Genomic DNA, 25,963 nt, shown 5'->3' with positions numbered 1-25,963 from the left:
AGTTGCTCAGTTACCCAGGTTGGACTCAAACTTGTGATCATTCTGCCTCAGCCTCCCAGAGTGCTGGGATTACAGGCACCACTATGCCAGATAAGAAGGTTGAGCAGGGAGAAAAGCCACTCTGACTTATTTATCCCAAATCCCTGAGCATGGAGCTCTGCAAAAATCCTAGCAGTTGAGATGGGCTAAAAAGATCCTAGGTTATATCGATGAGCGCATTTGGTCTTTGGAGTCCTCTAAGCATGGCTCTTAGGTGCAGAACAGGAGAAGTGTCTTACCTGCAGCAAGTGGCCCTGGATGGAGAAGGGAGGACACACCTAAGCCCTCCTCCTCTCCACATAGGCTATGATCAGCCCTCCAGTTTTGCTCCCCCACAGCTTAGCAATGGGCCCACCTGGAGGTGAGGCTTAGAGAAGAGAAAACACAGGCAGAAGGGCTGGCCAGAGTCCCCGTGCCCTACCCCTCACTTCCCCTCCCACCTAAAGTTGGGCTATAAATGACCTGCCCTAGGGTGTGTGTCCTTAGCTAGTGGCAGGCTATGGGTTCTTCCCAACAGAGCTCTTTTAGCTCATGGGTTGTCTGGGGATGGATTGTTGCTCCCTCAGGTACCGGCATGACAGCTCAACACCAGTGGCTGGCAGCCCCCGGGGCCATGGACAGAGCCGGGAAACAACACAGGAACGCCGGAAGAAGGAAGCCAACAAAGCAACAAGAGCCAACCACAACCGGAGAACCATGGCTGACCGAAAGAGAAGCAAAGGCATGATCCCTTCCTAAGGTGTCCTCTCCATCTGGCCCTTTGGGGGCCCCCAACTTCAACTTGATCCCTCAACAGCCTCAGCTTTGCAGCCCCTGAGAAGGCCACCTCGTTGCCCACCAGCCATCCAGGAGCACCTTCTTGTAGAACACACAGTGCCTTATCCCTTGGCAGAGGAGCCCACTGGCCAGCAAGAAACCTCTTTTCCAGCTGCACTGGTCGGAAAGGGCAGGGGACAGAGCCCCAAGACAAGCCCCCCAGACCTTGTGCACCGGACACCACTTCCCTTTACTCCTGGATGGCTGGAAACCTGTATGTTCAGAAACAACACAAGGCCTACAAATAAAGTTTCTGACCCTTTTCAGCAACGATTTGTGACGTGACATGATCCACTCCCATATCTTGTTCTGCAATGACAGTTGCCAGCTGGAGGACAAGAGGGCAGGGCAGTCCCTGTGCTGTCTTTATTGAACTTTCTTGCTTGCCTCTCCGTTTAACCCTTCTTCATGTTGTTCTGCCTTGCTGTGTGACCGTGAGCACACCAGACCCTTCTCTGAGCCCCCAGTTGCTGCCTATGGAAGGAAGAGCTGGAGAGTGGACGGTTCTGTGGCCCTTTCCATTGTCTCATTCAGTCCAGACAACCTCTGCCCTAGGAGGTAGGTACTGTTTTCAGCCCATAGTACAGATGAGTAAAATGAGGCACTGAGGGCTGGAGTGCCTGCCCAGGCCACAGCCAGGAGCTGGCAGAATTGGGATTGGACACTCAGTGTGACCCAGGACCCTTATGGGTCCTAGACCCCTGTATGTGATATTATCTCCATCTCATAGCTGGCCCAAGGCCATGTGGCCAGTAGTAGAGCCAAATTCAGTGCCTCATGGTTGTACATACACTCTATTAAACCCTCCAAAATCCAGTGACTAAGAAACAAGCAGGGATGCCCAGTTGAAGTGCATGGGAGTTGGCCTGGTTCCTCAAAGTTCCCTCCCAGGTGTAGCCAACCAGTCCCCAGTGTGGCAGTGGCTGCCAGGTCTCCCAGAGCGTCACTAATCAATACAGATCAACGGGGCATTTGCTGGGCTGATCTTAGCCCAGCTTGGCCTGGGGCTCATCAGTGGAAGCCAGGGCCCACGCCCATCTGGACCTTGACAAATCACCCTGGGTGCTAGTGCCATTTATTTGCACATAGTCAGGATAAGCGTGTGAGGCAGAGGCAGACAGGCGCTTGACGGATTGGTTTTGTTAGGTTATCCCGCACAAGTGAAAATCAATAACAATCCCTGTGTCTTGTGCTTCTCTTGGTGTGTTTGAGATGCAGAGCAGATCTGGGGGTGGTGTCCTCTCTGAGACCTGCAAAATTAGCTGAGATCAGGCCCAGAGTCAGCCATCCTGACAGGCAGTGGGAAGACTGTTTCCTCCCAGAGGCATTTTCCAGTGACCAGGCTCCTCAGACCCAGTTCTTTTCCCTGGCATTAGGCAAGGGACCCTGGAAGCTTGGGCTTTACCTGCCTTACCTGCTCACACAGCTCTTCCCACCTTCACTTCATCACCTGTGCCTCCCAGCCACTCAGAATAGTGTTCAGGTTTCCCAGGAGCCTTCTGGCTTAAAGGGTCTGAAAAGGCCATTTTTCACATTTTCAGAAAGTAGTGCCGAGTCAAACTTAGTCTCCCTTGAGGAGCTGCTGCTTTCTGCTTTCAGATCTCAAGGGCAACCATTCAGGATGCTTTGAAAACAGCTCAGGGGCCATCAGAATGGTGCTCACAGGCACCCCTTCCCCTCAGGCCCTCAGTATTCCCATCTGTGAAGTGAGTGTGTTAGACCAGACAGGTAGTTTTCTCTTGGTGCCAATGAAATCCAGGGAGGAGATTCCCAGGTTTAAGACTGGCAGCTGCAGAGTAGGAGTAGAGTCAGTGGCTGCCCTGCCCCTGCCTGCTCTGTTACTAAAGCCGGCCACCCTCACTGCTGCTCCTATGCAGGTATCTTCTAAGTGCCTTCTCTGTGCCCTGGCAGAGAACATGATTATCACAGATGTTTCCTGGGAAGATTTTAAGATCTTGTGCCTCAGAGAGGACTTGGCACCTGGATGTCTTTATTTGTAGTCCTAGAATAGCAGTGGTGGGGGGCATAGGCATTTGAACAGAGCTTCTGTGCCCCTGTGAAGAGTGGGGTAGAACTGATCATTGTTTATTAAAAGGGACCCAGAGGGCCGGGGATTTAGCTCAGTGGTTCCGCCACCTGCCTCACAAGCGCAAGGACCTGAGTTCAATCCCCGATACAGAAAAAAAAGGGACCCATAAAAGGGACCCAGGAGCCCATTGAGGAAACCTGGGCAATTAATCTGTCCAAAGCTGGTGGCACAATCGTAGCAGAGCCTGCACGCATGTCCTTTCTGAGTTGCCTCTTAAAAACCAGCCCGGAGGAGGAAATGGTTGGCCAGAGCCTACATGTTGCTGTCACACCAAGAGCTTGGGGAAAATAGTACAGGGAAGGAAAGAAAAAGCAAATAAAGGTCAATCCACAGAAAAGGCAGGGGCTGTTATGTAGCCCTTCAAAATGACATCAACAAAGACTTGGTAGCACCATGGGAAGGTTTTTTTTTTTAAGAATAAATTTAAAGGGGCCGAGAATTTAGCTCAGTGGTTCCACTGCCTGCCTTGCAAGCGCAAGATCCTGAGTTTGATCCGCGGTACCAAAAAAAAAAAAAAAAAGAATAAATTTAAAAGCAGAATACACAATGGTATGATGCATCATGATTGTAAAGATGTAAAAACAAATTTTTCTTGCATATAGACCAAATCTGGAAAGGAATGTACATAAATAAAAATAAAAGTAAGAGTGTGAGTGATGGTGGTAGTGAGGCCACACAGATTTGTAATAATAAAAGCCTTGCTGAGTACCTGCCATGTTTTGGGTATGTGCTGGGCTCTGTCCTTTCATTCTTTTGTTTACTCCGGCAAGGTGGGAACAGGTGAGAAAACCAAAGTACAGGGAAAGTTTAGGTGACCAGCCCAAGATCACACAGTTAGAAACAACCCACGGGCTGGGGATTTAGCTCAGTGGTTCTGCCACCTGCCTTGCAAGCACAAGGTCCTGAGTTCGATCCCCAGTACCAAAAAATAATTTAAAAATGAAACAACCCAGGGAAGATTTAATCCCAGATTGTCTCCTAATGCCTACTTTATTTTTTTAATGGTGCTTAGGACTGAACTGAGGGCTTTCACATGGAACTACATCCCTATCCTTATTTTTGTTTTTATTTTTATTTTGAGACAAAGTCTTATTAAGTCACTCTATGGCCCAGACTGGGAGTGAATTTGCAATCCTGCTGTCTCAGCTTCCCAGAGTGCTGAGATCACAGGCATGCCCTACCACAACCAGCTAAAGCCCCACTCTTAATTCCTATATCCGAGCCCTGCCATTCTTCTCTTTCCCTGATCCCATACCTAAAATGACAGAGGAAAACACAAATGAAATAGCTGAACAAGAAGATCCAGGGCAGGGCCGGGGATTTAGCTTGGTTCTGCTGCGCCTGCCTCCCAGGCACAAGGGCACAAGGTCCCGAGTTCAATCCCTGGTATCACACACACACAAAAAAAACAAAGATCCAGGGCAGAGTGATAGGACTCCAACTACATGTGTATCCGAGTATTTTATATTGTCCCTCAGACATCTGATTCTCTGTTCTATTTTCTTCACTTTTTTTCTCTTTTCATATTCATTTCTCCTTTCCTCCTCCATTTATTTAGTCTCCTTTTAAGCCCACTGAATGATTCTTCATTTTAATGTCCAATCCCTGTTCAGGAAAAAAGGGAGAGGGTTAGGGCATCCTCAGGTGGAAGGGGGCCTCAGAGTTCGGACTACAGGCAGACCAGACCAGGTCCAGGTGTTGGTCCAGAACAGCTGAGCCGTCTGTTTGCCACCACCACCACCACCCCCCGCTCCCCAAGCTCAGGGTACAGGGTCAGCTGGCAGGGAAGGCAAGGAAAAGTAGGCAACAGCTCCTGTTTGGTGCGCATTCACCAAAGACCTGAGGGCTGCGTGGACATTGACTCAGACATTTTGGGAAAATACCTAGCAATGGACAACCCACTTTCTGGAGCTGTTTCTCAATAAAATTTCCTACTCTTAAAAAAAAAAAAAAGAAAGAAAAATACCTAGCAATAATTGTGCTCAATCCTAATAAGTTAAATGAATGAAACTTTAAATGTGTAGGAAGGAAAATAGGCAAGGACAACAGAAAGAGGCCAAGAGCAAAGAGACTTTCCAGAAGCAGAGAGCAGTCAGTGTCAGGCAGCAGCCAAGGGTTTTGCTGGAAGGTATGGGGGAAGCAACCAGAGAGGAGAACGGAAGAGGAGGAGGGGAGAAGGTGAGAGAGTCAACCCTTCTTGAGCTTGCCATTGAAGAGGAAGAAGAGAGACCTCAACAGTAGGGAGGGAGTGTGGACCCCACAGCACGTTTATGGGACCGATGGAAGGAGCTGGAGCTCCAGGGAACCAAGCAGAGGGAGAGGTGGGGCAGGACCCATCCACAGGCTCTCAGGCCAGCCCAGGCCCCTCTGGTTTTATATAGACCCCTGTGTGCCGGCTGGAGGCTGCAGTTGTAATTCTGCAGCTTGAACCAAGGTTAAAAAATCCATCCTATGGGCTGGGGATTTAGCTCAGGGGCACTGTGCCTGCCTTGCAAATGCAAGGTCCTGAGTTCGATCCCCAGTACCAAAAAAAAAAAAAAAAAAAAAATCCATCCTGTCTGAAAGTTACCATCTGCAGCCCTATGTGTTTATGAGATAAGGGTTGCAGTGGGTCGAAGGAGGTCCTTAAAACTGGTGTGGTGGTGCATGCCTGTAATACCAGCACTCAGGAGGCTGAGGCAGGAGGATTGCTGTGACTTCAAGGCCAACCTGAACTACATAGACCCTGTCTCAAAAAAAAAGAAAGAAAGAAATTCTAACTTCACATCATACAGAAAATCCTCTTCTAACAATCAATAACCCATCAAGAGAATTTTACACAGACCAACAGAACTTCGAGAAACTAAAAGGGCATTTAGTCCAGATTTTCTCAACCTATTCAAACCCCCAACCAGCCTGCTTCTCAGGCCCTGACATTTCAGACACCCATCCACCCCTGGGGACAGCTTTGTCCTGCTTAAAAATTCACTGGGGTTCTGTGGTTTCTCCCAGTCTCAGAGGGTTAATTCTGCTTTATTTGCTGTAGTCTGAATGACAAAAACAACAGGTACTATATTTTGGTTTTCCAAATATGACATTATGACATTGAGTCTGCTTTCTCTGGCTGCAGGAACTGTGCCCCACCCCCGCCCAGCACTCTCACATGTCCCTAAGTGTTCTGCTGTCCCAAGGAGGTAATTATGGTTTTCTCCTCCTAGAAGTGGTTTTCACAGAAGAGCCAGGCAGAAAAGCAGTGCCCAGTGGGCCAAGCACCAATTACTCCTGTAAATTTAGGAACGTTCTTTGCAGAGTTTATACACAGGCTCCCAGCTTACCTCCCATCTCACACTGCTCTACTCACTCAGCATTCTTTCACACACAGATTCCCAGTCTCAGTGTACCCATTCTTTTTACCATTAACTTGTTCATAAAGGTGCCTGGGAGAGTGAAAAGTGCACTACATTAAGAGTCAGGGGGCTGGAGTCCAGGTCCTAGATTTCAGTTAGCTTTGTGGCCTTGGATTGGTCGCTTGGCCTCTCTGGGCTTCTGTTTCTTTTTATGAGAAATGGGAATGATCATTCTCCCCTGCCTTCCTGCCTCATGGGTGCATGTAGTTGTGAGGGTCAGATGAGGCCATGATGGTAGCAGTGATGGTGGGTAGCAATGGTCTGAGTCCGAAAGCAGCAAACCATGTTCAAATGGGAGAGATGAAAACTCCTGTGATGGGCAACCCTGTTTATCCTGCATTTTTGGCAGTTCCATCTTTTTTTTCCTGCAGTGCCAGAGATTTGACCCAGGGCCTTGTGGATGCCAGACAACTGCTCTACCATTGAGCAACATCCCCAGTTCTTTTCTTTTTAATTTTTTATTTGGAAACATAGTCTTGTTAAGTTGCCTAGGTTGGGCTTGAACTCTTTTTTTTTTTTTTTTTTTGGTACCGGGGATTGAACTTGGGACCTTGCGCTTGCGAGGCAGGCAGAGGAACCACTGAGCTAAATCCCCGGCCCTGGGCTTGAACTCTTGATCCTCCTATCTCAGCCTCCTGAGTAGCTAGGATACAGTTGTGCACTCTTCTAACTGCCTGCCAAGAAACTCTGCACAAATCACCTGCCATTCTAGGGAACATGTTCCCAAACAGAATTCTGGACTCCATGGGCTATGAATGGACTGTTTTGAGTTGCCTCTATCTGGGTTTTGGCTGATGGCTTTTTTTTTTTTTTGGTACCAGGGATCGAACTCGGGTCCTTGCACTTGCACAGCAGGCAACGAAACCACTGAGCTAAGTCCCCGGCCCTATGATGGCTTTTTGTTTTGTTTTGTTTTGCTTTTTTGAGACAGGGTCTTGCTATAGAGATCAGGCTGGCCTTGAACTCACTATGTAGCCCAGGCTGACCTCAAACTCCTCAGCGATCCTCCTGCCTCAGCCTCCCAAGTGCTGAGATTACAGGTGTGCATCATCATGTCTGTCCCTGGCTGATGGTTCTTGCCGAAGAACAAAATCAGAGGATGGCTTAGACTCTCTAAGACTTTTACCTCCATGGTCAAGTTCTGCCATGAAATAGCCTCTCCGGGCTGCTCTCTGGGCGTAGCCTGAGGACTGTCTCATAGGGATGCCCTTGGATGGGAGCTTGTTTAGAAGCAAGCAAGGCTGCTGCCCCCAACTCTCTTCCAGGCTCCCCAGATGCCACTGACAAATCCAGAGGGCAGGGTCGAGTGTGGTGGCACATGTCTGTAATACCAGCACTTGGGAGGTTGAGGCAGGAGGATCATTGAGGAGTTTGAGGTCAGCCTGGCTTACACAGTAAGTTCAAAGCCAGCCTGAACTACACAGAAGCCTTGGCAAAACAAAAACAAAAACAAAATAAGCAGAGCCCAGCTTCCAGGCCAGATGGCTTCTGTCAGCAGTGACAGATAAGAACCAGTTCCATGAGCTGTGGAAGGGGAGCTTGCCACACCTGCAAAGCCACACTCTCCTGCCAGGAGGGGCCTGCACAGAAAGCCATTTGTTTCTGCTCCAGATTATTAACTCAGAGTTAGAGGTAAAGGTCTCAGGCCTTTTTCCTGGAGGATCTGGGTCCCTTGGATGGCGGATGGCTTCTTGGGCTTTTGACATTGAGAGCAAGGGCTGGCTTTGGGGCAAAACCCAGCTGGGCTCAGCTGTTCCCTGGATCTGGGACTTTGAGTAAAGTTGCTTCCCCTGTTGGAACTGTAGCCATCTTAGCTGTAAGCAGAGATGTTGGCAAGATGGCTAGGATGAGGTGTGCACAGACTTATCTCCCCTTGAGGTAGGCCACTGAGTGGGCAGGGAACTACTCACAGAGACCCAGATGAGGGATGGCAGGTGCCTCCTGCCAATGCTCCCCTGGTGGGTGCCCTGTCTGTGCACCCACCCCTCACCCTCTTGCCACAGCTGCCCTCACTTCGCTGAGACTGTTCTCCCAGAAGCCTCTGGGCTCCAGATGGCCTGGACACACAGGACTTAGCCAGAGAAGAGGCAGGGTCTGTCTGGGAGGTGTGTGGTGGGTGTCCTGGCAACCCAGGTGAGGAACCCCATGCAGCCTTTTAGGACTGGAAATTACCTCAGTGAATCCTCAAAATAAAGCCTGGGAATAGGTGTGATGATAAGTCTCATAGAGTTCAGTCACTTGCTTGTAGCTGAGGCCATATGCAAACCTAGATTTGCCAGCCTCTAAAGTCCACACTCTCAGCGCCTTACCTTTTCTGCCTTCCTATGGCTTGGTGTTTGAACTAGAAACCACAATATTCCACATGTTGGCGTAGTATGGAAAAGAGGGCTTATCACCTCTTATACTTCTACAGATATAATCTATAATTCAAGTCATTCTGTTGATAGAGGGGCAGAGGAAAAAAAGGAAAGCAGAAAGCTGGGCAGAATATATTTCCCTAATTTCATCTTTGCCTCCCCATCAGTGGAGGGGAGGGATGCCCCTCAGAGGGCCCAGTTTGAAGGAAGTGTTTCATTAGGAAAGCTTAGCGAGATGAGGAAATGAGACGTCAGGCAGACTTGCAGCCCAAGGCCAGGTCACTGTTGGGGGCCTGAACAAGACAGAGACAGAAATCTGCCCAGACATCAGGGCAGACATCAGGGAAGCAGAGAGGACTCAGTTACGCAGTGAAAGGTGTGGAGAAGAGATAAGAGCTGCCCGAAGAGCCCACCGGGCCACTGGGGTTTAAAACAGGGTGAGAGACACTGAACATGCGATCTCCAAGGGATGCAAAGGAGAACACAAGAGCGTGATCTGGCCTCAGAGGACTGGAAAGGAAGCTGGAACAAGGTTTTAAAGCAGCTGGGACAATGAGGGGGAGGTGCTGGGAGGATTCAGCTGCACAGTCACCCACAGCTCTCTGGCTACAATTTGTGGGTGAAATATACTAATTAGGCTCTGGTCCCTGAGGACTGTGCAGCCACCCCCCATTCATCTCTTCACTACAATAACATAACAAAGTCACCCAATACACCTGTGCTGGACACATCACGAACACTACTGCATATCTTTCTAACTGCCCTGTGAGCCATTGCTATCATCGTTGTTCCATTTTCCAGATGAGACAACTAAGGCTTCAAGAGGGAAAGCAAGATGACCTGGTCTCCCAACTGAAGACCAGGAGGGCTAGGATTCTAACTCACATATTAACTGCTTTTATGATCCATGTATATAAGATGCAAGCAAAGGGAAGCATACAAGGACCCTATTCAGCAGGTTTTTCAAGAGAGGAGGCCTGGGTCTATCAAGGCCAAGGAATTTGAACTTGAGCTTGTAAGTAGAGCCATTAAAAGTATTTGAGCAGAAGGGCTGGGGATTTAGCTCAGTGGTTCTGCCACCACCTTGCAAGCTCAAGGTCCCGAGTTCGATCCCCGGTACCAAAAAAAAAGTAATTCAGCAGAAAAGTTAATCTGGCAGCCTTTCAAATGTGCAAGGGAAGCCAGCCTTGGTGGTGCACACCTATAATCCTAGGACTTTAGGAGGCTGAGGCAGGAGGATCTCAAGTTTGAGCCCAGTCTCATTAATTTACCAACTTGGCAAGATCTTGTCTCAAAATAAAACAGGATTAGAGAGATGTAGCTCAGTGGCCTCTGGGCAGGGGTCAGTGCAATGGAGGGAAAGGGTCCAGAGCAGTCAGAGGTTCTGCACGGGAGTCTGGAAATGACAGCAGAAGAGGGAAAGGCAGGTAGACAGTCAGCGTGCAGACTCACTAAGCCGTTCCGAGCCAGCATTTTTTCTACATGCCATCGTTGCCCTGTCCTTGGTGCTGGCTGGAGTGTGCCCTTGGCATTCAATCTGTATATTCAAGCATATCAGGCCAAGGCCTCGATGAAAAGAGAAAAATGGTTTTTACATAGTGTGGAGCAATGGATAGCTCTGTGTAGACCACAGCCTCTATGGCCATCTGTCTTGCATTTGGTTCTCCACTCTCATAGCTATGTTACCCTGTGCAAGATGCTCAACCTCTCTGAGCCTCATTTTCCACCTATAAATGAAGTGGAGAGCAATGCCCACCTCAAAATGAGGATCCGTGTCACTGAGTACATTCACAGCACCTGGCCCAGGCCCGGTCCTGGGTGAGTGCCCAGAGAAGGCAGCTATTTTGGGGTGTGTGATCTTCCCCATGTGCCAGCTGCCTGCCCCAGCACAGAGCGTTTGTCCTTCCCACTTGCTCAAGCAGCTTCCATAACCTCATCTCACCCAAGGAATTTGTATTCTCTCCAACTCTGCACATTGCTCAGACACTTAAAATTCATTGATTTCTGTCCTTTGCTCAGAAGACTTCAAACTCATTTGTAGGACAGGCCTTGTTTCTTGTTTTTGGAAGGGCTCACTAGGTTACAAGGATGGAATCTATTTCTTTTTAATAACTTACATTGCTTTCCCCCTTAATACAAAAGGAGGAACATGCTCAGTATAGTTCCCACAAATAAACAAAGAAAAAAAAATACCGATAATCCTATCATGTGGAAATAATCACTGTTAGGATTTGGGTTTGGGTTCTTCTCCTTTCAATATTTTTTTTTTTACAAAAAAGGAAATATAAATATTGGTTTTCTGCAACAATAGGCTCATAATACACACATTGTTATAACCATTTATTCCAAGTAATCAGGCTGTGATTTTCCATTTCCCATGTACACCATTTTTAATGGCTTGCTAGTATTCTATTGTACCATGCTTTATCTGGACAATTTGTTGTACATTTAGGTTGTTTCTAATTATTTGCTATTAAATGTCAAGAAAGTGCCTCCTGCCTAAATATTTGCCCACATCCAGGATTATATTCTTTTTTTTATTTTTTTATTTTTTTTTCATGATTATATTCTTAAGATAAATGCTTAGAAATAGAATTGTAGAGTCAAATAAGTCTTTCTTTCTTTCTTCCCTCTCCTCCTTCCCTGCCTCCTCCTTCTCCTTTTTCTTCTCCTCTGCATGCCAGGACTCTACTACTGAGCTACAAATCCAGCCAAATTTTATTTTATTTTGTTTTTTTGAGACATGGTCTCATTGGGTAGCCCAGGCTGATCTCAAACTCATGATCCTTCTGCCTCAGTCTCCAAAGTAGCTGCCATTGTAGGTGTATACTATCACATCTGGCTCATAACCAGGTCAAATTTTGTTTTGCTTTGTTTTGTTTTTTGGTACCGGGGATCAAACTCGGTAAGGCAGGCGCTGGAACCACTGAACTAAAGCCCCAGTCCAGGGTCAAATTTTTTGAATGCCATTTTTTTTTTTTTTTTGGTACCGGGTATCAAACTTGGGTCCTTGTGCTTGCGAGGCAGGCGACGGAACCACTGGGCTAAATCCCAGGCCCTTGAATGCCATTTTTAATTTGGTCTTCCTGCCAGTAGGATTGAAACCATTATTTCCCATATATTTTCTCACAGGGATAGTATCATCATTAAAAAGGAAAAATCTTGCCAGTCATGGTGGCACACACACTCAAGAGGCTGAGGCAGGAGGATTGCCATGAGTTCAAGGCCAGCCTAGACAACATAGCAAGTTCAAGGCCAGCCTGAGCTACATAGTAAGATCTGTCTCAAAAATAAATAAATAAATAAACAAAAATCTTGAGGGCGGGGGATTTACCTCAGTGGCACTGGACCTGCCTTGCAAGCACAACGTCCTGAGTTCAATCCCCAGTACCAAAAATACTCTTGGCCAAGAACAGTAGCATAAACCTGTAGTCTAAACTAGTCAGGTGACAGAGGCAGGAGGATCACAAGTTTGAGCCCAGCCTGGGCAATTTAGCAAGACCCCATCTCAGGATTAAAAAGTAAAAGGACTTAGGGCCAGGATTTAGCTCAGTGGCACCAAGCTTGCCTCCCAAGCGCAAGGTCCTGAGTTGGATCCCCAGTACCAGAAACAAACAAACAAAACAAAACAAAAACAAGTAAAAGGACTGCACATATTTGCAGAGTGCTTGTCTAGCATGTATGAGGCACTGGGTTCAATCCCCAGCACTGAAAAAAAACAACCCACAAACTTTGTGAATTTAAAGCATATGTTATTTTGTAAATCCTTCCTTGCAGAGCCTCAAAGAGCAGATGCAGGTATAACATGGTCCCGAGAAAACTGGAGGGTGTGGGGATGTGGTGGGTGGCCAGATCCTCTGCTCAGGCTCTCATCAGGATGAAGGGGCTGTCACCCCATAGCCTGGATGTCTTGCTGGTCCCCTTTAGGGACTGGTCAGGCGGCCCTGGGCTCCCCACTCCTAGCAGCAGCCTCCAGAGAGAGAGAGATCTACCAGGGCTACACAAAGGGCCTCTGATTCCCCACTCAGCACAGCTCCCAAGGAGCGTTGGATTCCCGGAGGCTGCTGTTGAGACTACAATGCATTCTACCTGACTTCTCCTCCACTTCCCTCACTTTCTTCGTGTGGGCACTGCTGCCAAGGGCACTGTTTACCAAGCGTCCTGTACACTGAGCCCCAGCTCTGCAGCCTTTTCCTGGAAACCCAGGCCATGAATAGATAAGCATCCTCTGTCTCCCTGCATAAGATTAAGGAATGCTGGGTGTACAAACCTAAAATACTCCTAAAAACTCCTGCCCTTTCCTTTTCTTTTCTTTTCCTCTCTCTCTCTCTCTCTCTCTCTCTCTCTCTCTCTCTCTCTCTCTCTCTCTCTCTCTCTCTCTCTCTCTCTCTCTCTCCCCCTCTCTCTCTCTCTTCTTCAGTACTGGGGATTCAACCTAGGGCCTTTGCACTGAGCTACAGCTCTATTTCTTATTTTATTTTGAGACAAACTCTCTCGAAGTCACTAAATTGCCCAGGCTGGGTTCAAATTTGCGATCCTCTTGCCTCCGCCTTCCAAAGTACTAAGATTATAGGCATGTGCTGCCACACCCTGCTCTTGCCCTCTTCCTTTATGCTGCCAAAACAACCCAGAGTTGGAAAGTTTCAAGCCTTGGCAGGCAGCCCTTAAAGTACCACAGGCTTCCAGGGAAGCCTTTGGCTGGATTATTGAAGCAAGTAGCAGTGTGGAGATCTACTGTAGAGTTTACTTTTTCTCTTGACACTCCTTCCAGATGGCACTATCTCCAGCAAGAAGGAGCATTGTAGCTGCCATTGTGCAATATCATGTGGTTATTTGGCAAATAAGGAAACTGGCTCAGAGAGGGTAAGCGACTTGTCTTTGCTCACACAGCCAATGAGTCATAGAGTTTTTTGTTTTTTTGGTACCGGGGATCAAACTCAGGTCCTTGCGCTTGCGCAGCAGGTGGCAAAACCACTGAGCTAAACCCCTGGCCCAAGTCATAGAGTTTAAAGTCTAACTGCTTTGAAACTGGTGCTCTTTATCCTTCGCTACGGTTATTCAATGGAACTAATAATATGACCTCAGCCAGGGATTTAGCTCAGTGGCACTGTGCCTGCCTCGCAAGCACAAGGTCCTAATTTCAATCCCCGGTACTGGAAAAAAAAATCAACAAAGAAATATAAGAACTAATAATCAGACCTCATGAATTATTGCTCACATTAAATGGCAGAAAAGTGCAAAGCACTCAGTACTGTACTATGTCTGGTTCATAACAAATGGTTGATAAGAAACACACACCCGAGGGCTGGGGATGTAGCTCAGTGGTTCTGCAGCCTGCCTTGCAAGTGCAAGGACCCAAGTTCAATCCCCGGTACCAAAAAAAAAAAAAAAAGAAACACACACCCTCCAAGGGCGGCTCCTCCTCCCCGGCCCCCCCGCCTCCCCCACTTCTTCTCCTTTTTTGTTTTTTGAAACAGGATCTCACTATGAACTTACTATGAGCCTAGGCTGGCCTCGAACTCTCAGCAATCCTCCTGCCTAAGCCTCCCAAGTGCTGGGATCACAGGTATGTGCACCGCACCCAGCTCTTTCTTCCTTTTTTTTTGATACTGGGGATCAAAGTCGGAACCTTGTGCTTGCGAGGTCTCTTTTTCTTCTTAAAATGAAATTCAAACTTTTAGCTCAGCCTACAAGACCACAAAGTATTTGCACCTCTTTATCACCCCTCATTTCCTTCAGTTCAGGGAATATAATAAGTTTGTGCCCACCTTAGGACCTTTGCACATGCTGTTCTTATTTTCCAGAAGGCTTATTCTTTTTTTTTTTTTGAGATAGGGTCTCGCTTTGTAGTCAGGGGGCCTTGAACTCATGGTAATCCTCCTGCCTCAGCTTCCCAAGTGCTGGGATTATAGGCATGTACCACCAAATCTAACTCAAATGTCATTTCCATGGAAAAGTCTTCCTTGTCTACCTGCCAGAGAATCTAATGTTGCTTTACAAACCCGAGTCACTGTTTACATTATCCAGTTTTATTTTCTTCATTGCCCTAACATGTGCTAAAATGTTTACTTATTTTCTTATTTACTATCTGTCTCTCCTACTAGGATATAAGCTCCAAAAGGGCAGTGACATTTTTTATTCTCTGTTATATACCTGCAGTCTAAAACAGTGTCAGGCAGAATAGGCCTCAGTAAAGATGGATGGATGGATGGATAGATGAAGAGTTGTTACAAGTTGCTATTTTTTCTTTGCAGTACTGGAGATTGAACCCAGGGCCTTCATACTGAGCAACATCCTAGTCCTTTTAAAAATATTTAATTTTGTAGATGGGCCTAGTGATGTACGCCTGTCATCCCAGCACTGGAGAGGCTGGGACAAGAGGACTGCTGAGAGTTCAAGGCCAGCCTGAACTACATAGCAAGACCCGGCCTAGAAAAAAAAACTAACTAACTAACTAACTAAATAAATAAATAAATAAAATGTTTTATTTTAAGCCTGGTGTGGTGGCACAAGCCTGTCATCTCAGCCTTCAGAAGACTGAGGCAGGAGGATTGCTGTAAGTCTAAGACCATTCTGGGCTACAGAGTGAGTCCAAGGCCAACTTGAACTACATAATAGACCCTGTCTCAAAAAGAAATTTTTTTTTAATTTGGAGAGAGGGTCTTCCTAAGCTATTAAGTTGCCTGCACTGGGATTGAACTTTCCATTCTCCTTTGTTCATCCTCCCAGAGTTCTGCAATTACAGGCAGGTCATCACACCTGACTCCATTTTGACAAGTTTGAAGAGGCTTTTGCAGTGCTGGGATGGAACCCGGGGCCTTGTGCATGTTTGGCAAGCACCCTACCCCTGAGCTACTCACCAGTCCTAGAGGGGGTATTTCTGAGCACAAGAAAGAAGCTAGGGAGGGCCGGGGATTTTTATTTAGTGGTTCTGCCGCCTGCCTGGCAAGCACAAGGACCGGAGTTCGATCCCCGGTACCAAAAAAAAAAAGCTAGGGGAATAGGATATCAGGACAAATACTCAGCGCAGAGGGTGTCCCGGCTTGCTCAGAGCTCTGCAGGATGCCAGCTTCTCAGAGGAGGATCTCAGAGACCTTCTGGAACTTGCTTTATTCGGTCCCCACACACAGCTTTTCCTGACCCCTGCACGGGAGGGGCAGGTGGGAGTCCTTGGGGCTTGCTAACTCAAAAGACTCTCAGCTCTTGACTCCAGCAAATGCCTCAGGCTGAGCTTGGGAGAGAACTTTTTTCTAGTAATAAACAGTTTCACAGTACCACTCTGAGGAGGTCACTAAATCCTCACTCCCGCATGGGAGGTCTAGGGGACTCAGCCAAGGACGTCCTCACAGGATCCCAGGAAAGGGATCCAGACCACCAGGCCTGGAGCAGGGCTAGGGGTTCATATGGTGCAGCTAGCCCTCTGTGTTCAGGCTTTATCTGGGCGACTCCTTTCTATTTCCCACCCCCAACCTTATGAAAACAATACGTTTGATACAGAAAACCTAGAAATCAGAGAGAAACACAATGGAAAAGAAAACTGACTCACTGAAAATTAACTACTGTTAACTTTCTGGTAAGGTTAGGGCATTTGAGGGGGAAAGACACGGGGGTGAGGAGCAGGGTCTCATTTTGTTGCCATACCAAATATTTTCTCATTATGTGTTTAGCAAAAACGATTCCTTCATGTAATTTTGTAATGAGGTTTTGCTTTTTTCACTTAGTTTTATCTTTTGACTATTTTCTTCTGTGAACTTTTTTTTTTTTGAGACAGGATTTCTCTATGTAGTCCAGGCTGGCCTTGAACTTGAGATCCTTCTGGCTTAGCCTCCCAAGTGCTACGATTACAGGTATGCACCACCACACCTGGCTCTTCTATGAACATTCAATTTAACCATTATTTATTATTTAATTGTGTTCTTTTCTGTAGAATATTTTTAGATTTGAAGATCAAAGCCTTGTGTGGAGACTCATGCCTGTAATCCTTGCTACTCAGGAGGGTGAAGTAGGGGGATTGCAAGTCTGAGGCCAGTTTGGGAAATTTAGTAAGACTCTGATTCAAGGTACAATTCCCAATGAGAAATGTAATTGTGTTGTATACCTACAATGTACCAATAAAAGAATTTAATAAAAAAAAAAAAACCTTTCGATTACCCCAGAAAAAAAAAAAAAGACTCTGATTCAAGATAAGATATTTTTTAAAAAAGGACTGGGGATGTAGCTCGGTGGAAGAGTGTCCCTGGCCTCAATCCCTAGTACCACCAAAAAAAATAAATAAATAAATAAATAAATAAATAAATATCAATATTTGCTTGTAAGAAAAAAAATGTTGCACAAAATAAAAACAAAGACCTTTGAAATTCCACTCCTCAGAGCTAACCACTGCGAACACCTTAGTGCACATCCTGTAATATTCTGTGTACACATATCACTGTGTGGACTTACATAAATAGGACCAAATGAAACAACTAAACATACCATTTCATGGCTTGATTCTGCCCCATACATAATCATTTTTTTTCTTTACCATCACACCCTGATTGTATATATTTATTTCTGATTGTATATATTTTTTTCTGATTGTATATTTTTAATGTCTACAAAAATTTTTATGTATGAATTTCCCTTTTTAGTTAGCCACTTCCTCATCAAAAGTTTTTTACACAGGAACTAGCAGAAAGAATCAACAACTGGGATTTCATCTTATTAAAAAGCTTCTGCACTGCAAGAGAAACCACCAACAGAGCTAACAGACAACCTACAATGTGGGAAAAAAATTTTAGCAGCTGTAAGTCAGACAAAGGGCTACTATCTAGAATATATAAAGAACTGAAAAAAAATCAGACCCCCCCCCCCAGATTCAAAGACCCAATTCAAAAATGGGCATCTGAAATGAACAGACATTTCTCAAAGAAGTAAAAGCAGCAAATAAACATATGAAAAAATGTTCAACATCGCTGGTCATTCAAGAGATGCAGATGAAAACAACACTGAGATTCCACCTCACCCCAGAAAGAGTGGCTGCTATCAAGAAATCAACAAATAAATGCTGGCGGGGCTGTGGGGAGAAAGGAATCCTTCTCCATTGTTGGTGGGAGTGCAGACTGGTGCAACCACTTTGGAAATCAGTATGGAGATACCTCAAAGAACTAGGGCTAGAGGTCCCATTTGACCCAGCTATTCCCCTGCTGGGCATCTTCCCCCAAAGAATTAAAAGAATCATACCACAGTGATATATGTGCACCCATGTTTATAGCGGCACAGTTTGTAATAGCTAAAGCTTGGAAACAGCCCAAGTGCCCATCAACTGGAAACTGGATAAAGATGTGGATTTTTTAATAAAATGGAGTACTACTCAGCCATAAAGAACGAGAAACTAGAGTCATTTATAGCTAAATGGATGCATATTGAGGCCATACTCTTAAGTGAAATAAATAAGACACATGTGTAAATACCAAATAGTTTCTCTAGTGTGAGAAACTGAGAGTGTAAATAAGGACTAAAAGGATTAATAAATAATAATTGATACTTTGAAATAGGAAAAGGTCCAAAGGGGTAGAAGTGGTGGGAGGAGATGGGGAAAGGAAAGAACGGAAAGGAAAAATTATGAGAAAAGAAAAAAAAATGGAAACAAAGTCTATGTAAATAGGGAAGGGTGGAGGGATGAGGGGCGCACAGGTAATGGGGAAAAAAATAAGAACCAAGATACATCATGTACAGGTACGAGCACCCAATGATAAATGTAAATGTATTGCATACCTAAAATGTACCAATAAAAGAATTTAAGCAAAAAAAAAAAAGATTTTTTAAATCTAAACAATGTTCCAATGACATTGTGTGTGTACATGTGATTGTAGGGATAATTTTCTAGAAGTGGAATTTGAGTCAAAAGCACTGAACATTTAAAATACATGTTGTTACTGGATATGTAGCTCAGTGGTAGAACACTTGCTTAGCAGGTGTGAGGCCCTGGGTTCAATCCCCTGCATCACAAACATAATATAAAATAAACTATTGTGAAAGTGCTAAACCACTGTTCTAATGCTCATGGAGATTGCCTGATCCTTTACCAAATCAACTTTGTTGATCTGATGGTCAAAAAATGGTATTTTTGTCTTCTTTTTTTTTTTGGTACCGGGGATCGAACTTGGGTCCTTGAGCTTCCAAAGCAGGCGGTGGAACCACTGAGCTAAATCCCCGGCCCAGTCTTCTTTTATTTTAATTAATGAAATGGCTGGGGATTTAGCTCAGTGGTTCCACCTCCTGCCTCAAAAGTGCAATGAATGAAACTGAGCATCTTCTCATGTTTGTGATCATTTGTGTCTCCGGTCTTAATCGCCTGTTCATCCATTCCCCCTGGCTTCTACTGAGTTAGTCATGTACTTTTTTCTCTATGTTAGCACAGTATTTGGGATCAAATCCAGGACCTCATGCATGCTAAGCAAGTGTTCTAATACTGAGCTAATCCCTCAGTCCTAGGTGTGTTTTTCTTACTGATTTGGAAGCCTGCTTCCTCCGTTAGTGAGGTTAATGCTATGATCTGCATGTAACCCCCACAAATAACTATGCTGAAACCTGGTCCCCAGTGTGATGCCATTAGGCGGTGAGGCCTTTTGCCTTAATTAGGTCATAAGGGTGAAGCCCATGAATGGGATTATGAAAGAGACCCTGGAGCACTGTCTTGTCTCTTCTTCATGTGAGGACATAATGAAGTTGGCTCTTTTCAGACACTAAATCTGCCGGTTCCCTAATCTTTTTTTTTTTTTTTTTGGTACTGGGGATCGAACTTGGGACCTTGTGCTTGTGAGGCAGGCGTCGGAACCACTGAGCTAAATCCCTGGCCCCTGGTTCCCTGACCTTGGACTTCCACTTTCCAGAAGTATGAGAAACGTATTTTTGTTGTTGATAAGCCACTGTTTATGGTATTTTGTTATAGCAGCATGAAAAGTCTAAGACAGTTGGTCTTTGCCATATTTGTTGGATATTTTCTCACACTTAAAAATAGTTTTAAGTGGTTACCTATTTGGCATAATAAGGCAACACTTTCACCTCAACGCTTTGATGAACATCTCTTGTTGTGGACATGCACTTTTGTGGGAGTCATGATCCGCCAGTAGAAAATTTTTGGGGGGTTAAAAATGTGCACATTAAGTCGTGTGTGTTATGACAGGAACTGAACTCAGGGCTTTCACACTGAGCTACACTTTCAGCCCCACCCCTTCAGCTTCTTTTTTTTTTTTTGGAGACAGGTGGTTGCTAAATTGCCCAGGCTAAACTCAAACTTTTCAATCCTCCTGCCTCAGCCTCCCAGAGTACAGGGATTATAGGTGTGAACCACCACACCTGGCTTAAGATTCTCTTTTCTTTTGGTACCAGGGATCGAACTCGGGTCCTTGTGCTTGCAAGGCAGGCAGCGGTACCACTGAGCTAAATCCCCGGCCCTTAAGATTCTCAATACCTAGGCATGAACACCCTCCAGGGAGACAGCACTTTCCCACTCCTGCCAGCAGTACATAAGTGCTATTTATTCATATTCTTGACAAAGTTAGATAATTGTTAGCTTGGTCAGCCAGGCATAGTGGCGCACCCCTGCAGTCCCAGCACTTGAGAGACTGAGGTGGGAGGATTGCTACAAGTTTGTGGCCAGCCTAGATTACATAGTGAGTTCAAGACCAACCTGGACTACATAGTGAGACCCTGTCTCAGAAAACTAAAAAAAAAAAAGCGTGGTCAACTTGATAGATATATTAGTTTTCTAGGACCAGTGTAATGGATTACCACAAACTAGGTACCTGAAAATAGAAATATATATTCTCATATAAAGACCAGGGGTCTGAAATCAAGGCTTCAGCAGAAGCAGTCTCCCTCTCAAATTTTAGAGGAAGAATCTTTCCTTCCTTCTGGTGGTTACTGGGAATCTTTGGCATTTGGTACCCTGTGACAGCACAGCTTCAGTCTGTCTTCATATGGCCTTCATCCTTGTATGTCTTATAAGGACACAAGTCATTGGATTCAGGGCCTACTCCAATAGTATGACCTCATCTTAACTAATTGCATCTGCAAAGACTTTATTTCTAAAAAGACCACATTTTTTTTCATTCCTTTTTTTTTTTTTTCCCAGTACCAGGGATTGAACTCAGGACCTTGTGCTTGCAAGGCAGGCGGAGTGCCACTGAACTAACCCCCAAGCCCTAAAAAGATCACATTTTGAGGTTTTAGGTAGACATCAATTTTGGGAGGACATTACTCAATCTGGGACAATAGGAAAAATAGGGTTATTATTATTGGGGTGGGGGTCAGGGTCTTGCTATGCAGTTCAGGCTGGCCTCAAACTCAAAGCACTCCTGCCTCAGCCGCCTGAGTGCTGGGATTACAGGCGTCTACCACACCATACCTGGCTATTATTATTTTAATGTTCAGCTCTTATTGAAAGGAAACATACACACACACATACACAATAATAGGCCAGAAATGCTACTGACAAATAATGGGGCATCTTAACTGTAGGCTAGCAGATGGATATACTCGCTGCTTGGGCTCAGTCTTAGTTTGGGAATGTGCTCCACCTGAATCTTGCTATCATGAACTGCTGGCTAAGAAAGAATAACTCTAAGAATGTTCATTCCTTTTTTTTTTTTCAGAGTTTAAGTTATTTATTTAAGCCATCTCTTGCCACAAGCAAAGGGATGGAAGATCAGTACGATGGTCATCATCTGATACAAGTAAGGAAGGTGAGCTTAAGGTCCCATATGTTTTTCTGGTCTGAATGAGTAATGGTCCAAATCAGAGCTTCGGTCCCCAATGCCTAGATAATGGTCCAGGTTCTCTTTATTCATCTTCATAGCCAGTCGGAAGCGGATTCACATGAGGGTTATGGAATAGAGTATGGTTACCATCTCCCCATGGAAAGGGCTTGGTCCTGATACGGAGATGGGGTAGGCAATGAACTCATGTCTCTCCTCCTTTCTGTGGTGCAACTTCAGGAAAACATTCAGCATGCTCTCTCCCACCCTGGGGAGTGCCACAAAATAGGTGAGGGCCTTCCACATGCCAGCTGAGCCCTTCTGGCCGTGGGCGCCACTCGACATAAGCCGCCCCACCTGCAGGCAGGACTGGCCTAGCAGCCGAGAATCCCAGGACGCAGCTATCACCGCAGCCACCATTTTTCAAATGTTCATTGCTTTTGCTGGGTGTGGTGGTGCATGCCTGTAATCCCAGCACTCAGGAGGCTGAAGCAGGAGGATTGCTGCAAGTTCAAGACCAGTCTGGGCTACACAGTGGGTTCAACACCAGCCTGAACTCCCCAGCAAGACCATCCCAAAATAAAAACAATAAAAAACCCACTGTAGTAGCAGTGAGGGTATCAGATTAGAAGTGAGTGGGAGTGACAGGCTACCTAGGAGGTTGATGTGCTCCTGGTTAGAGCCCTTGCTTAAGAAATCTTCAGTACCTACTCACTTTAATTTTCAAAATCCAGATTATTCAGTGTGACTAAGTCTTGAATGATAAGGTCCTATTCACTCTCCATTCAGGCCTTTTTTGGTCCTCACAGCAAATGTCTTCCCCACCATGAGGCCTTCAAACCTCCTGCTTCTGGGCCAGGGATTTAGCTCAGTGGTTCTGCCGCCTGCCTCGAAAGCGCAAGGACCCGAATTCGATCCCCGGTACCAAAAAACAAAACAAACCTGCTGCTTCCTTCCTCTGCTTTGCCTCCAACACCCAACCTATATGGCTCAGATTTATGACCTTCATATCTTGGCTTTTTTAAGGGAATCCTGATTATTCCCTCCTTGCACTGTTCCTCCAAGCCCTTGGCCCAGTCTGTTATAGATGACATTTATGGAATGTGGAATCTACCCAATAGGAAAAAACTCCACATGCTGTTTTCTACCACATGCCCGGCTAGCACAGTGGCACCCCTATACATTTGGTGAATGAATGACCAGACAATGGTCCCTGAACCCCTCTTCCTTACATTCCTACTGCTGTAACCTTCAAGCAGAATGCTAGGGCTGTCCTTAAAATCCATGTATCACAATGGGCATGCTGGTGGACACCTGTAATATCAGCATTCTGGGAGGCTGAGGCAGGAGAATCACAAGTTCAAGCCCAGCCTAGACAATTTAGTGACTTAGCAAGACCTTGTCTAAAGATAAAATACAGAAAAAAGGGCTGAGAGTCTAGCTCAGTGCAAAGGCCTTAGGTCAGTGATGGTGACCTTTCAATGATACAAACAGCCTGCTGTGGCATTTGTGCCACCACTGCCCTAGGTTCATTCCCCAGTACCAAAGGGGAGGGGTATATGTGTCCATGTCTCCTGGCATTCCTCCATGTGCCAGATATATAACTGCCTTACAACTCCTTTTAAAACTCACAAAACCCCCTGTAGTAGGTATTTCTATAATCTCTATTTTACAGATAAGGAATTAAGTTCAGCAAGGTCAAATGCTTGCTCTTGATTCAAACCCACCAACTAATCCTGGTAAACCAAACTCATCACTCTGGAAGAAGGCTGTGGCCCAGAGGGTATGGCAGCTCACCATAAGATATTCAGCAAGTTAAAAGGCAGAATAGACATAAAAGCCTGAGGCAGGGATTGGCTCAAGACCCCCAGGCCAAGCTTTTTTACCCAGCTGACACCACAGTGCTTCCCCACAGCCAAAAAGGTTAAACTTGTGATTTAAGAATGACATTCATATAGATTAGAAGCCAAAGCTGAAGGTAAATCTCCAACTAGGCTCAAGTTTTGAAAACCAGAATTCATTGGAAGTTAATGGGAGACTCCAAATGGCGGATGGAGTCTGTCTTTTAGGTGTTTCCAGAGGGCTTTGATGTGGTCTCAAATAATCGAAAAGTGAAGATCAGGCAGACTTAACAAAGCACCCAATGCAAACAGCAGGTCTCAAGGATAATTTACATTTATTTGCTGATAACTCCAATTAAACATACTTCAAACACAGCAGAAGTTAAACAGTCTGTTTGTTAGGTGGAGCCATTTCTTGCCAACAGCTACAGGTGGGCTGTGAAGAGCAACTCAGACTCATCTTTAGGCTGAGCCCACCGGCTCTTCGCAAACAGCTAGCAGGTAGACCTGGTCCTTCTGGCCCCCGGGAGGCAAAGAACTACTCCTGGTTCTCATACTTGTGCTTGATATGTTTCCACAGCTTCTGCATTTGAAAGACAAGAACCACAAACTGTGACCTTTGCTCTCACATTTTACAACTACTCCCACTGCTCAATTAAAACAAGCTTGAAAGAAACCAGAACCATGTTCTGATTAAAAATGCACAGTTGTGGCAGGCAGGATGGAAGCAACACTAGGCTTGACACGAAATTCTAAACATTTATAACATTCTGTGATGCTCTCAATCATGTGAAGTAAGTAGGAAAGGACAAGCCTACTTCTACAGGAAATTAAAACAGAGCTTGAGAGAATAGCCTGAAACACAATAATTGAGAGCTTGGAAGATGTCTTGATTTTTTAACACCCAGGGAGGGGTACTAAATTGAGCCATTTTCCGTCGACCTACATTGGTTGGAACTATCTTTCCTAAAAGCACAGGGAAATAGGTGGGATACAAGGTACTTAAATTCCTTTCCAGATTAGTGGGACTGGCCAAAGAAAACCAGAACCAAAGACAGGAAAGTGGTAACATTTCTATATGGGCAGGAAGTTGCCCTGGCCATGCACAGTATGGGATTACAAGATGGAGCTTTCCTGGGATGTAAAGTCAGACAGTCTCTAATTAAAAACACAAGTGTGAGGCTAGGGATCTAGCTCAGAGGTTCCGATACCTGCCTCGAAAGTGCAAGGTCCCGAGTTCGATCCCCAGTACCAAAAAAAAAATACAAATACGGTACATAGTGCTATTAGGTTGTCTGTACCAGGCCTTTTCCAGTATGGCCACAATCTAATGACATAAGTATGTTCAGCTAGCAATTGTCGGTACATAATAAGTCTAAAAAGTATTTCTATTCCTATTTTATGCTCCCATTTTTTTCCCAAGGAATGTAGAGAATGTTATTTTTCAGTGGGATCATCTACCAGGCATTGTGGCACCTTACCTGTATTCCCTGAGATAGTTACTATTATGGTCTCTAATTTACAGATAAAACTGAAGCTCAGAGAAGAAACATAGCTAACTTAATGCCATGGTTATTAAGTAACAAGGCCTAGTATTGCCAGGCAGGGCCCTTTGACTTCATAGGCCCCTAACCATTAATACCAAGCTGCCTAGCTGGTCTGGTGGCACAGATCCGTAATCCCAGCACTTTGCACTTGGGAGGCTAAAGCAGGAGGATTGTTGAGTTCAAGGGCAGCATGGGCTACAACACAGCAAGTTCATGGCCAGCCTAAATTACAGAGAGAAGACCCTGTCTCAAAACAAAAAAACCCAAAAGCTGCCTGCGCGGGTAGACTTAAGAACTGAAAGAGCAACTTTTTTGTTTTTGTTTTTTTGAGACAGGGTCTCGCTATGTAGTTCAGGCTGGCGTTGAACTCACAATGTAGCCCATGCTGGCCTTAAACTAGCGACAATCCTGCCTCAGCCTCCCGAGTGCTGGGACTACAGGCATGTACCACCACACCAGGCTTAAAAGAGAAATTTTAAAAGGTCAGCACGGTGCTGAAGATGTCCTTTTCATGACTGTCGCCAGCTAAGATCTGTCCTTACATTCTCAGAGGAGACAAGGTTCTAACCCTCACTTGTCACTGACTTACTAGTGGTGCGGACCTAACAAGTCCTTTGCTCTCAAAAGCTTTAGTTTTCGCTTCTGCGAATGAACAAAGCAGGGTTGTGAGGTGGGAAATAACAGTATGACCCCCCTGCAAAGTATGGCTTTAAAAAAAAAAAAAAAAGTTTTAAGATTCACACTAGGTCGAGAGGACAGATGGCAGTCTCCAGACAGAAGACGCCCACGGTTTTTACCCCCTTCCAGGCAAAGGTAGACCGAGTCCCGACCTACTTCCACTCCGTCATCTTAAGAAAGCCCAAGGTCAGGATGGCCCAGGCCCTCACCCCGTCGTTGACATGCTCATAGATCGCGTCTGCGCCTTGGTCAAAGGCGCGCTCGAAGAACACGGCTCCCACGGCAATGGTGAGGGCAAAGGTGGAAGTCCTGCGAAACAGCAGGGAGTACAAGCTCGAAACGATGGTAGGGCCAGCCATGCTTCCTCACTGCCGAACTGCTGCCACCACGCCTACACCGAGGCCGACCTCATTCTCCAAATAAATTTACGTGCAGTGCCTTATGGGATTGGTAGTTTCTTTGGATCACAG

The 25,963-nt window shown here is 45.6% G+C and overlaps 2 protein-coding genes and 1 pseudogene across 11 annotated transcripts in view; 1 reads left to right on the top strand and 2 right to left on the bottom strand.

Moving 5' to 3' along the window:
* Ascc2 (activating signal cointegrator 1 complex subunit 2) overlaps positions 1-14,083 on the top strand; it is a 57,008-nt gene extending 42,925 nt beyond the window's left edge. For 8 of the 9 annotated variants that reach the window (XM_013071995.3, XM_087198526.1, XM_087198525.1 and 5 more), the window contains one exon: positions 606-14,083. In XM_013071995.3, the coding sequence (XP_012927449.1) occupies positions 606-777 (172 nt within the window). In that variant the 3' untranslated portion in view covers positions 778-14,083. The remainder of the gene's footprint in view (positions 1-605) is intronic. The other variant, XR_015446305.1, reaches the window with a different exon arrangement.
* Positions 14,084-21,310: 7,227 nt separating this feature from the next.
* Positions 21,311-21,862, bottom strand: LOC101704425 (cytochrome c oxidase subunit 6A1, mitochondrial pseudogene; annotated as a pseudogene).
* Positions 21,863-23,586: 1,724 nt separating this feature from the next.
* On the bottom strand, positions 23,587-25,915 carry Uqcr10 (ubiquinol-cytochrome c reductase, complex III subunit X). Of its 2 annotated transcripts, none has more exons than XM_013071937.3 (2): positions 25,650-25,915; positions 23,587-23,851 (listed from the first exon to the last, which is right to left on the bottom strand). In XM_013071937.3, exons 1-2 carry the CDS (start codon positions 25,850-25,852, stop codon positions 23,731-23,733), a joined length of 324 nt encoding a protein of 107 aa, XP_012927391.1. In that variant the 5' UTR covers positions 25,853-25,915; the 3' UTR covers positions 23,587-23,730. The 2 variants fall into 2 exon arrangements, with proteins under 2 accessions (XP_012927391.1, XP_004843475.1); XM_004843418.4 differs by having other exon boundaries at positions 25,703-25,911.
* Between the last annotated feature and the right edge of the window lie 48 nt (positions 25,916-25,963).

The sequence above is a fragment of the Heterocephalus glaber genome, unplaced genomic scaffold, assembly GCF_053883595.1.
Source record: "Heterocephalus glaber isolate CG9 unplaced genomic scaffold, H.glaber_assembly_v1.0 deba00001687, whole genome shotgun sequence".
Taxonomy (NCBI): Eukaryota; Metazoa; Chordata; class Mammalia; order Rodentia; family Bathyergidae; genus Heterocephalus; species Heterocephalus glaber.
This window is presented reverse-complemented; position numbering and strand designations above follow the sequence as displayed.